The following is a 12670-nucleotide window of genomic DNA, read 5'->3' on the forward strand; positions in this document are numbered from 1 at the left end:
GTTTAACATCACTTGGCTATTTAGTGATTACATCATCTTTGTTTATAATTCGTCTGTTAAATTTGGGCCTTCCAAGCCCAGCTGATCATTTGGGTATGTTCCCGTATGTTAGGAAGCTGGGCTCTTCTCCCCAGTTAGCTAAGATAGGGAAACTTTGAAAGTTGTGGAGAGAGTTCTTAAGGCAAATATAAGTAGTCTCAAGGAAGAGTCACATCATGTGTTCTGTGTGTTGCAGGCCAAGTGGCATCAGAGCCCAGTGATGGATGACCTGCAGTCCCAGAACCTCTCCATGGACATGACCGACTCCCCTCCCGCCTTGGCCAATAACAGACTGGAGAATGGCATGGCCCAGCTGATCACCACCGAGGCCTGGAACATCAACTCTACTGACCTGGTCAAGAAGGCCCTTGTGACTGTGCCGGCCCCATCCATTCTGAACCCACCTGCTGAGTCCCAGAGTGGCATGGCTCTGAAGGTGGCAGCCACTGTGTTGCAGCCTCTGTGCCTTGGGGAGAGCCCAGTGGTGATGCCCATTCACATGCAGGTGGAGGGAAGCTCTGCACCCGAGCTCAACCCCAATGGCAATGCCACCTACGTCATGACCACACAGGGCCCTGTGCAGCTGCCCGTAGTGCTGGAGCAGCACGTCTTCCAGCACCTCAACTCCCCTCTGGTCCTGCCACAGGAGGCCCCATGCTCCTCCAATGCCATCCACAATAACCTCTTCCAGGGGGCTGAGGACCCCGAGGCCCAACCCCAGCTCCTGGACCTGAGGATCCCCAGCCAACCGCAGGAGCCCACATTGCCATTTGAAGCTGTGCTTCAGAATTTGTTCCCCTCCCAGGGTTCTCTCGGGCCCCCACCCTGTCAGCCTCCTCCAGGCTATGCTCCAGTGCCCCCACAGCCCTTTAACTCTCCCTTGTCCCCCCTGGTCCCACCGGCCACCCTTTTGGTTCCCTACCCTGTGATTGTTCCCTTGCCTGTGCCAGTCCCCATTCCCATCCCCATCCCAGTGCCTCAGAGTTCTGAATCCAAGTTCAGCCCTAGTTTCCCCAAGCCACCATCTTCTTTCAGCCTGCACTCCTTTAAAGGCACTCAGACCCCTCTGGAAAAGGATGAACTGAAGCCCTTAGACATCCTCCAGCCGAAGGAGTACTTCCAGCTTAGCCGCCACACGGTCATCAAGATGGGAAGTGAAAATGAGGCCCTGGATCTCTCCATGAAGTCAGTGCCCTGGCTCAAGCCTGGAGAAGTCAGTCCCCCAGTCTTCCAGGAGGACGCAGCCCTAGACCTGTCACTGGCAGCCCACCGGAAGTCTGAGCCTGCCCCTGATACCCCATATGACAGCAGTGGGTCAGTGGACAGCCCAGGCCATACTGTGATGGAGAAACTTCCCAGTGGCATGGACATGCCCTTTGCTCCTGCCACGTCCCACGAGGCCTCAGCCATGATGGATAGCCACATTGGCAGCAGCAATGCCACTGAGATGGTCAGCCAGCCTAGCCACCCTAGTGGTGAGGTCAAGGCTGAAAATAACATTGAGATTGTAAGCGAGTCCCAGGCAGCCAAGGTCATCGTCTCGGTTGAAGACGCTGTGCCTACCATCTTCTGTGGCAAGATCAAAGGCCTCTCAGGGGTGTCCACCAAAAACTTCTCCTTCAAAAGAGAAGACTCTGTGCTTCAGGGCTATGACATCAACAGCCCAGGAGAAGAATCCCTGGGAAATGCGGAGCCCCTTAGGAAACCGGTCAAAAACCGGAGCATAAAGTTAAAGAAAATGAACTCCCAGGAAATACACATGCTCCCAATCAAAAAACAACGGCTGGCCACCTTTTTTCCAAGAAAGTGAATAATTGCTTTTTAAAATTTTTATGATTATAACATGGGGAAAGGTGCATTGGTTTTTTAAAAAGGCATTTAAAACAAATTATCTTTGTTAATTATTTTGGGGAGTAGATGGGATGTGGAAAGGTGAATTGGCTCTAGAGGCCCTGTACGCTAGTATCATTTTCTTTTTTAATTTTTGACTTTTCACAAATGAGTAAATAAGAGCAACCTATTTTTCAAGCAGATTGCACATTTTTTGCAGCTTTAATGGAATATTGGGTGAATCAGAGGGGTAAAAAAGCTATTTTCATTGCCACAAAGTGCTTTGATGATGTAATACCTAATAAAGGGTAGGATGACTATTTCACAATAAATGTTTGTTTGCACTAATTGGTTGCAGTATTCTGTCATTTATAAAATTCACATTCCTTAACTGGCATGATTGGGCCAGAACTCTTGCTTGTAAAGAGCTGTAAGTTATCTGTGTTTAGAGAACTAAGCTCTTCAGGCATACTGGGAAATATTGCCCTGTGCCCCCATAAAAGGAGGATTAGAAATTTGTATGGCCTTGAGTGAGTCATTTCCCCCTCTAGGCCTTGGTGGGGTTTCTTTCCCTGTAAAAATGTGGCAAAGAAAGAGGGGTAGGGAGGTGAATTGCCAGTACTCCAGGCCCTTCCAGTTCATGTAGTTCTATGCCTGGACTTGCTACAGACTAAAACAAGTGTCTCTAAAAGAAAAATGACTTGTTTCCCTCCCCCACCCCAGATTAGCTGGAAAGGGCCTTCTTTCCAAGGGAAATGAGAGCATTGTTTTCAATAATTGAAAGTCTTGCAAGTCTAAAAGGATTACTGTAGGCCACTCAGAATGAGAGTCACTTGCTGGTAGATTTAGATATCTCCCAAATTTTCTCAGCCTTGGGTAGACATCTTTGGGATGGGGGAAGGAAGAGAAAGTCATTCTTTGTCAGTTTTAGTCCAGCGGTTCTCAAACGAGGGTGATTGGCCCCCCCAGAGGACATCTGGCAATGCCTGGAGACACTTTGGGTTGTCATATCTGGGGGAGGCAATTCTACTGGCATCTAGTGGATAGAGACCAAGGATGCTGCTAAAGCACATGACAGACCCCAAAACAAAGAATTAATCTGACCTGAAATGTCAGTAGTGCTGAGGCTGAGAAGCCCTGGTTGAGCCATTTCTTGAAGGGTGGAAGCAATGTACTTGGAACGAGAGAACAGTATGTTGCTCCTCTGACAATATACAGCCACCCACACAAACGAGGAACTGTGAGCGTGCATTTAAAATAGACCTGCTAGGTGGCACATCGCACTTGTGTCTGAAACTGTGCTGGCGAGAGACTGATTAGTGCATGCCTGCTTTTAAACTTCCAGCTCTTTCTTTCACTTCTTGCAATTAGTATGTATCCAGCTGTTACTGTGAACATGAATAGGAGGAAAAGCAGTCGCAAGACTGTTCTTTTATTACCCTCTATGTATAGGGTTACAGTTTTAGCTGGTCCAGTATCAGACACTCAAGAGTGGATTTTGTCTTTCCTGCTCTTTTCTCTGTGTTGTTAAAATTTCTTCCTCAAAGTGTGACCATTTTCTTTTTCAAAGTATAACCAAATAGCTTTTTCACATCGGGCTAACTAGTCTCATTCTACAGCATCAGCTGGACTCCAGCCTTTCAGATTCTACACGGTACAGTCATTTTTTTCTTCATTTTTATTCTCCATGTGGGTTTCTGGCCATGTTTCCTGAGCGTGGCACATGCATTCTAGTTTCAAATCAAACACAAATGTGCTAGTGACTAGCGTCCCCCATTCATCTGCTATCTCTTCTCCCCATGCTTGCAGTAGTTTCTGTTGCCACGCAGCACTGGACAGCTTTTCTGTCCCAGCCAATGGGGCCCATGTCTTCACAATGTGTCAGGACTGCTTATCTGGATTTAGGGGGAAAAACTTGCAATTTACCCTTTAGAAGTGAGTGCTTAAAGCTGAGTGACATACAAGTGGAAAGGCAGACAATTGTAGCCTATAATTACCTTATAAACCTCAAACCACAAATTTTTCTTTGTCGTATTGGGGATGCCCTTCTGCCTTCAGATGGCAGCTCTGGTGGGGTGAGAAAGGTTGGCCCCACAGTCAACCCTAGGTGTTGAGGCAGTGCGGGCCAAACCCTAGGCCCCGGATAAATTCCTGAGCGGGCCTCCCCACCAATCCCAGCCATGCCTATTGTGGTCCTTGCCATTCATCAGTGGGAGCTTTGGGGGAAAAGGCTATAGTGAGTGTGACTGTAGCTCAGAAGACTTGCCCTTGAATCTGTGAAGGCTGCACACTATTGTGTTGGGGCCAGGGTTGTGCTACTAAGGTGGCCACACCCCCTGCCTGCCCTCTTTCCTGGCCTTCGATGGAAACTGGAATCCAATCTGCTTAGCTATATGCAGGCCAAGGAATCAGGAGAAGAGAAAGGGCCACCTCTATGGCCAGAGTAAGGCCGGGGTTCACGATGGTTTAATTCCACATCCCTTCCCCAGTCAGAAGTTTGCAGCCTTTCATTATCAGTCTTTAGAGCTAGCATCCTGGAACTGTGGTTCTTAGCCTGAGGAAGATGATCCCCATGGGGCTCACCAAGTGGCAAACTCTGAAGCCTCATCATTTTTCTTCTTGATTTGGCCAGCTGTTATCTCCCCACCCCTCACAACTGTCTCCAGATAACCTACTTTTAGGTTTTGGCCATGCAGAATTTCCTTCAGGCTTTTATTCGTGACTTAATTTCCCATATCTTCTATAGATATTTTGGGTCAAGCAGCCTAAAGGTCAACCTTTCAGGTTTTTTTTTTTTTTAAAGAAACATGATTAGTCCCCAGGAATGTGGATATTTGCTTAGACTTGTCAAGGTGGCTTCAACTGGCTTCAGTTCAGATATGATAAAAAAAATTGGAGCAAGTCAGGAAGATCCACATTTGTGGATAGTGATCCTCTGGTAGAGTAAAAACTAATAATTAATCTAGAGGGGAAAAAAAGATTTAAAGAGGATACACTTAACCATCCTAGCTAAGGGAGTCCTAAAGAGCAGAAAATTGTACATTTGTTTAGATTCAAAGGCAGAACTGTCATTTTTAAGCATGAAAAAAATGCCTGTAATGATAAAAGCTCCAAACAAAAAGAGGAAAGGAAGGAAGAAGGAAGGAAAGGGAGGGAAGGAAAGAGAGAGAGCATTCTAGGTGACAAGTCAATAGACTCATTATCTTCATAAAGGGTATAATTAATAAGACAGCAGGAAAGGACTTAGATTCCATTTTATAGGGAGGAAATCAAGGCTCGGAAGAGTTTTCTGCTTTCAGTTGTTAAGCGTCAACAACTCAAAAAATATGTACTTTGCAATATTTGTAAATACGGGGTCTGAAACCCAATGAACCCACAGGAATTTGGATCCTTTGGGGAAAAAAACCAGTATGAATTAGTGAAGAGTCTGAATTTCAGATTTTTTTCAATTATTTTAAAGACCATTCCAGTTAACTGGAACGCCCAGAGCACTTGGCACAATGGGAGAGAGGAGATTTCAAGCTGAAGGGTGGAGATGCCAAGCCTCTAAAAGCCACACTTAAAAGCTGCTAAGCTGAAAACTTTAACAGCAGGGAAAAAAGTGTTAGAGGTCATTCTGGCAGACTTTACTCCTCATTAAATAAAAAAGCAGTTTTCCACAACAGCTCACTTCCACCAGGTCAAATAACTGACCTCCCACATCAGCGAGACAAAACAGAATGTATTCAAGGCTCTTAGGGTGCTGTTTGAATAAATCTATCATTTATTTTAATTAAGTTTGGTTGATTTGATACTAAGTGGTACATGTAAGTGCTTGGAAGAATTTGTTCCAAATATTGCAAATAATCCACCTGCAACTGTTATTAGACCAGGGGATTTCTAAGCCAAGTGAGATTTTAGCTATGCTCTGGTGAAGTTCTGAACAAACCCAAGCTAACGGAGATGGACTGCTGAGGTTTACTATGTTAATTCAACTTGTAGGTTATTTTTCCATCCACTGTCTCCCATATATGCACTCAGATTAAACTGTAGGCTCACTCTGTTGATAAAAATGACAGTGGTCACCTGGAAGCAGTCCCTACTCTGCTAAATGACGTTTTAAATCTAAGATTTGACAAACCAGGCAATTAATAAGAATGTAATGAGTCCTTATTACATCCGTAGTACCGTGCTGTCATTCCTGAGTGATAGTGGGTCTATGGTTTTATTCGTGATCATTTCAAATAAAGAACTTGATTTTCTTCAATGCAGCCATTTTTACTCAAACATACTTCAAATGACATTAAGAAATACCACACTGAACAGACAAGTCTTTGAGAGCAAGGACTGAGTCTTATTTCTCTCAAGGTCTCTCAACCTTAGCATTGTTGACATCTGGGGCTGGATGATTCTGATTCTCTGTCATGGAGGGGTATCTCATGCACTGCAGGATATTCAGAAGCATCCTTGGCCTCTTTCTATGAGATGATAAAAATTTCTCCAGACATTGCCAAGTGTCCCTCAAGGGGTGGGGGCAAAATCATTCCAGATCCAGAACCACTGCTTTATCTCTGGAGCCTGTCTGACACCTAGCCCAGAGCAGAGGCTCAAAAGTTCCTTGATAAATGAACATAATCAACCAATCAGGAAGAGGAATCTAGAGCTGTGGTCTCTGATGTCCCACTCATATTTTCTGCTTTATTTCTATATGGCTGATCTGGCCAGGAAACTATTATTTGGTACCCCTGTTCACCTATCCAAAAGGTTGTTATTTATCTATCATGTCATGTGCCCTCTAGTAAAGGAGCTTCAGCAGGACTACCCCACCTCAAAGAAAGAGCAGGCACTCTGCCAGTCCTGACAGGATGCCTCATTATTTTACTAGCACCATGAAACTGGAAGGATCCGTTATTCAAAACCCACCCTTGATGACTGTTCATTGGTCTTATTTCCAAGGGCAGCATAACCCAGGAATTCACAAACATTGCCAGAAAGTTGGGGTTTTTTTCCCCTCATGTTTTACCTAAATCCTTTTTGCTGTAATTGAGCCCAGAGTTTTGTCTTTAATGGAAACAAAAGCCAAAGCTCCTCTTGTAGTCATTGTGTATGTAAGCACCAGATCTTTTTAGCCTCCTTCCCTTGGACTCAAGAGTCCCATCTCCTCTCACTTTCTTGGAGTTCCTACTTTATAACCCTGTCGTCATCTTGGTTGCTCTCTCCCCAATTTCTCCATCTACTTTGTAGAGTCAAGAACTCCAGGTAGGTGATGAAAATGTTCTAAAGTTGATTGTGGTGATGGTTGTACAACTCTGTGAATATACTTCTAAAAACTTTGAATTGTACACTTTTAAATGGGTGAATTGTATGGTATGTGAATTATATCTCAATAAAGTTGTTATCTTTTAAAAAATAATAAAAGAACCCCAGATAGAAATTGGGAACTGACTATGGGTTCCAGCAAAGCCTCCTAGAACTGAATAGTTACTTTCTATCTTTGATCAGTTATATCCATGTTAACTCATTTCCTCGTTCCATGGGGCCCTGCCATCTTCGATTGGTTATATGCCTGTTAACACTGCCTCACTTCTCACTAAGCCCCACCTATCTGGCTTTCCCAGATTTTCCTTTACTGTCAGAACTTCACTTGGAACATCATCTCCCATGCCTCATTTCTTGGAATCCGGAATCCCCAAGCTCAGTTGGTTTGTCCTAAACAAGCCTTTCCCAGACCTTCAACTTGGTCCTCACCATTTCTCCATTAGGATTCAAATTATTTGACCACAAGCTTTTCTCTATATTTTTATTGATGCATTATAATTATATATAACGGTGGGATTTATTCATACATGCACACAGTATGCCACAGGCTTCTTAAATAAACACTCAGAAGACTACTGTATTTAAAAAAAATCAAAAAACAGCAGCCACTCTGGTCTGGAATATTACTTGTCCCTTTGCCCTGTTGGGTCTGTACACATGGTTGAATAAAGCTAGTATGCAGTGGTGGCACTGTGTAACCGGTGGCCCCAGCACTGAAGTTTCAGACCATACCCTCAGTCCCTCCTCTGTCAGAAGTCTGGGCACCAAAGCAAAGTGTATTCTACTAACTAGTTCATCTCATATTCTATGCAGGGATAGAGGAAACATTTAGAGTACGTGTGGTCTAATGACCTGTGGGCTGAGAATTAGGAGACAGGTTCCCAACCATCAGGGCTGCACCCCAGAATAACAGTCAAGGATCCAAACACTGTCAACACAAAACCAAGACTCAGCTCCCCCATTACAGAATGTCAGCAGGTGTCAGTCTGGAAAGTGGTCACAATAGCAATGGCCATTGAAATGACTTGAAATGTACTCAGGCATTTGGTGTTGGGGTAGGGATTGGGGACAGGGCCAGCATAAAGAGCTAACAGCAGAGTTTTGTTAGCAAGTGATGTTTTTTCAATGCGGCTTTAGGATTTCAAGTACTGTTGGAAACCAGCTAACAAGGTCTTGCCTGGCACAAGTCCTTGGGGGAATCATGTTAACACATGGATAACATTATTTGGAAAGAGGGTATCAACTATTTGTGAGTGAATGGGTGCTCCTGAGGTACTTGAGGATGGATGAGAACAGTCTCTTTTCTTTGTGTGGCTGGGGAATGCTCGGCAGGCAGTGGGAGAGCCAGATAATGGAGGGCTAATTCTTTAAGCTCTGAAACCTTTTATTGCAACTGTTTTCAATGGGAATCCTTTCAAAACGCATTAAGCATCTTGGCATAGGAAGCCTTTCCTTGACTCAGTCATTGTTATGAGCATTGGCGACTGGCCTGGGCTGGGATGACATGGCGCCCTCCAGGCCATCCAGGGAAGGGGGTGCTATTTGTCTCCAGCCACTGTTGGCTCTCCTGACCCCAGTGCCCACTCCCCACTCCTGCCTCTCTCTTTTTTTCTAATGTTTGGGTTTGTGTGTGTTTTGTTTTTGTTTTAAAAATGTCTTGCCCTTCTGTCCCTTCTCTGCTTCCATGACAGCAGAGCATGCCTTGAAAGCCATCACTAGCTCTCATCCATAAACTGACCCAGAGCATGAACTGGTCCTTGTTTCTCCTGGCAAGTGCCTCCTCACTCTGCAAGGCCCAGCCCTAGGGCTGCCTCTGGAGAGGTCTTCCAGCTCCTCTCTTTCCCGTGCTTTCCTGAGGCCCATCGCAGGGGAAGGACATAGCAAAGGAAGGCAAGCCAGTCTCTGTCCCTTGGGTGGTAGGCTCCCTGAGGGTAGGTCTATGTGATAGGGCTGAGCATTGCATCCTCAGTGCACAGTAGCTGGTAAAATCTCAAACATGCTCATGGAATCGAAACATGTAGTGCCTTCTCTGCTTTCATATGTGTCACTTGGCTCTATTGGCCCCTGTCCCCCACCCCTGGGCTCTGGTACTATCAGACCATTCTAATTCTGGCCTATTCTGGATCCTGGTCAAAGGTGACTTGTGCAAGCACCAGATGAACATGACACTGTTAGACATTTCCCTCAGAGCCCACCCGTTCTGTGTATGTACCTCTAGGCCCTTCCCTTATTGAGACCACAAAGGCAGAAATCCAGCAGAGCCCATTTGAGCAATCATAAATTTCCAAATTATTGAAGTTTCAGTTAATGTTTCACTAAAGCGTCTCTCTCTCTCCCTCCTTTTCTCCCTCTCTTTACTTCCTTTCATCTCTCTTCCTTTTTTTCTTTTTAAATTCCCAGAAGTGCACAGGGAGCTATGATTTTTTTCCTCAAGCCTCATCTTCCTCTGCCTGACCTCTCAGAAGGATGAGGCATTTGAATCCCTCTCTTCCTCCTTAGTTTCCCTGCCTCCCCTCCCCATCTCTTCCTTTGCCTTCCTCAGATAATGATGCAGATGGTCTACCTTTCCCTGTTCTTTCTCCTCTCTCTCCCTCATAGGATGCAGCCTAGGCCCACAGTCCTCAAGCCACATGCTCTCCTATGGTGACTTTATATATTCTCTTAGTTGTTTCTGACATTTTTATTGTGTTTATTCCCCTTGATCTCCAGCCCTGACTTTTCTGCCACCCTTTTTCCAAGGGTGGAGATTCAGGCTCATCATCTCTAAAACTAAATTTAGTCTCTCCCTTCTTCATCCCACTCCCAGATCCCATGTACATTTTCTGCTGCCGCCATATTCCTGTTTCCCCAAGCGAAAAAGGTGGAGCTGTCCTCTATGACTTCTCCTTTGCCTTGACCTCTCAGGTCCCTATCTTCCTGACTCTGCCTCTCAGTCTTCCTCAAATTCATCATTCATTTCCTCCATACTTACTATTCTTGATTCAGCCTACATCATCCTTAAAGTGGCCTTAGTACTGGAGGGGGGCAATATCTCCATTCTAAGCTCCCCAAATCTTTCCTCTATGCTGCCACATGAGTCATTTTGGCAATAGGGATGTCTTACCATGTGGTTGTCTCCCGATATCCTGTGGCCTCACATGTCAGCAAGCCTTCTGAGGTCAGACCCCAGCACAACTTTTTGATTGGAACCCTTCCCTCCCACCATGTATAAGATCAAGGAATACAGAAGGGTTAGTTATTCCCAGCACATGCTTCTGTGCTTCCCTCTTGAGCACCCCCTCCTCCAGACACCCCCTTCCCAATTCCTTAGTCTGATTAATCCTTCAAGATTCAACTCAAAACAACTTCTCCAGAAAGCTCTCCAGAACTACTCCAGCATAAGCTGAAACCCCCCCACCCCCGACCTCCCCAAACTCCTCTAGGGTCAAGGTCATAGTATTGTATCTTACATGCCCAGCACAGTGTTTGGCATCTAGGGGACACTCAGTAAATCTGTGTGGACTGAGCTGAACCCACAGGCGAAGTGTAAGTATGCTCCTCACAGCCAAACCAATACAGCACCCAGAAACCCAGACATACAGAACAGAAATGTCTGGAATCTATAATTCACTTTGCAAAAAAAGATGCACTGCTCAATTCTTTTAAATCATATGGTTCACTGTGCTTTCAAAACAAGGCAGATTCTTCAAAAGTGGCTTCTATACTTTCGTAGAAATATACTCAGAACATAAAATAAGCAATAGTCAAAATCTCATCAGTGGCACACAAAGAAAATGTCTGAGCATTTGCCTCCCCAGAGTTTGTGGATTTATTCATAAATTACATGCATGGACTACTGAACAACTATGTACATTATAAAATATGTGCAAAATTTGAAATTTTGAAGGAATGAAACCAGTATAAATAGGTTCAATATTTTCTTTCTACACCCCAATTCATCATCTTATGTATCCCGCTGGGTTGTAATGAAATGAGAATATTCTAAATCTCTCAACTGACAGAATGAACCCTTAAATCCTCCTATAGATCCAAGTATCCCTCTGTTTTGAAATATGGAAAATACTCAAGCATAAGACGTTTCTGTATCAGAAATAGGAACCATTTGTGTTACTACACCTAACCAAGGGGGTGGCTGTGGGCCCTGAGTAGAAGTTAGGAGTGCTGTCTTTACAGCCACAGAATCTGGATTCAGTTACCACTTCTGTTCCTTTCTAGTTGTGAGACGTTGGGAAAGTCACTTAATGTCTCTGCCCCCATTTCCTCATCTGTAAAATGGAAGTAAGAAAATATCTTTGAGTATGCAATTTAGTGTATTGGAGTGTTCAATAAATGAGCACCCAAGGAGTGCTCAATAAATTTGTTCACATTATACCTTGTTTACAGATCATAATAAAAGACAAGGCCAGCAATAACTAAAAAGAACCAATAAAATAGCAGAAAAAAGAACCCCCCACCACACACACACACACACACACAGGCCACTGAAATTCCTGAATCTAAAAAAGCCTTGTTAGATTCCACTTTGCTCCACAAAGGTGGCTTTCAAGCCAGGCACTTTCATGCCTTCCTTTAGACTACTGACTAATAGTTGAGCTAAGGTAAATGTCATTTTTTCCCCCTTCCTTTTGGCCTGAGAGAGGGATTGATCACTTGGCTGTGAGAAAAAAAAAAAAAAACCTGGACTAGTTGGAAAAGAAGGAAGAGACACCGGCTGGGAGAAAGAAACCCAGAGCCAAGACTGGCCTTGGAATCAAAGTGGCACATGTTCTTAGATTGCCCTCTGCTTTAGGTTCCTCGATGTAAAACTATGTATGACTCAGCAGCCCTTCCCATGGGGACTAATGAGCTAACACCCAGGCCCTGAGCCTCAAGGAGAAGGCCTCACAGGGGCTTGCCTTCCCTTCCTTTCTTGCAGTAAATAGGCCCCAGGCAGGAATGGTGTTTTGGGATCACCCTGACAGGATCCTAAGAGGTGGCTGACCAATCCTAGGGCCCATTTCAATGCCTCCAAGGGCAGCTCAGTAGTGGTGCCATGAGGCTGTGCAGACTCAGAAGCCTGTAGCCTGAGGCCTGGGGGCTTCCTCAGAAGCAAACTAGCACTGAACCCATTTTGCCAAACCCTCCTTGGAAGAATCCAAGATCATGGAATGGGTAAATAATTATTTGAATTAGAAATCTAGAGTTTGCTTTATAAGAGACAACAGCAGTTTCTTTTTAAAATGAGGGTGATTTCTTGAGTGCATTTTAAACACACTCTAACATATGGGCAATGTTGCAGAAACACATCTGCTATGTAAATTGGGGACAGTCCTATCTGAAATAACTACAGCAAAGGGTTTGTGAGCTAAGTGTAGAAAAGGAATCCCTTGCTTATAGTATTTAAGAGCCGCTGACTTCTTTGCCACAGGAAGAGTATCCTTTGCAGCAAAGGAATTTTCAAAAAGTCGGAACAGCCATTGCTTCTCTGCCCACCTGCTGGGAAGAAACCATCCTCTGTCCACTT

The 12670-nt window shown here is 44.7% G+C and overlaps 1 protein-coding gene across 5 annotated transcripts in view; it reads left to right on the plus strand.

Moving 5' to 3' along the window:
* The window catches only part of RAI2 (retinoic acid induced 2), a 67929-nt gene extending 65712 nt beyond the window's left edge, over positions 1-2217 (plus strand). For all 5 annotated transcript variants that reach the window (XM_079123195.1, XM_079123196.1, XM_079123197.1 and 2 more), the window contains one exon: positions 236-2217. In XM_079123195.1, coding sequence (XP_078979321.1) covers positions 260-1849 — 1590 coding nt within the window. In that variant the 5' untranslated portion in view covers positions 236-259 and the 3' untranslated portion in view covers positions 1850-2217. The remainder of the gene's footprint in view (positions 1-235) is intronic.
* The last annotated feature ends 10453 nt before the right edge of the window (positions 2218-12670 follow it).

The sequence above is a fragment of the Sciurus vulgaris genome (assembly GCF_902686455.1).
Source record: "Sciurus vulgaris genome assembly, chromosome: X".
NCBI classification, from domain to species: domain Eukaryota; kingdom Metazoa; phylum Chordata; class Mammalia; order Rodentia; family Sciuridae; genus Sciurus; species Sciurus vulgaris.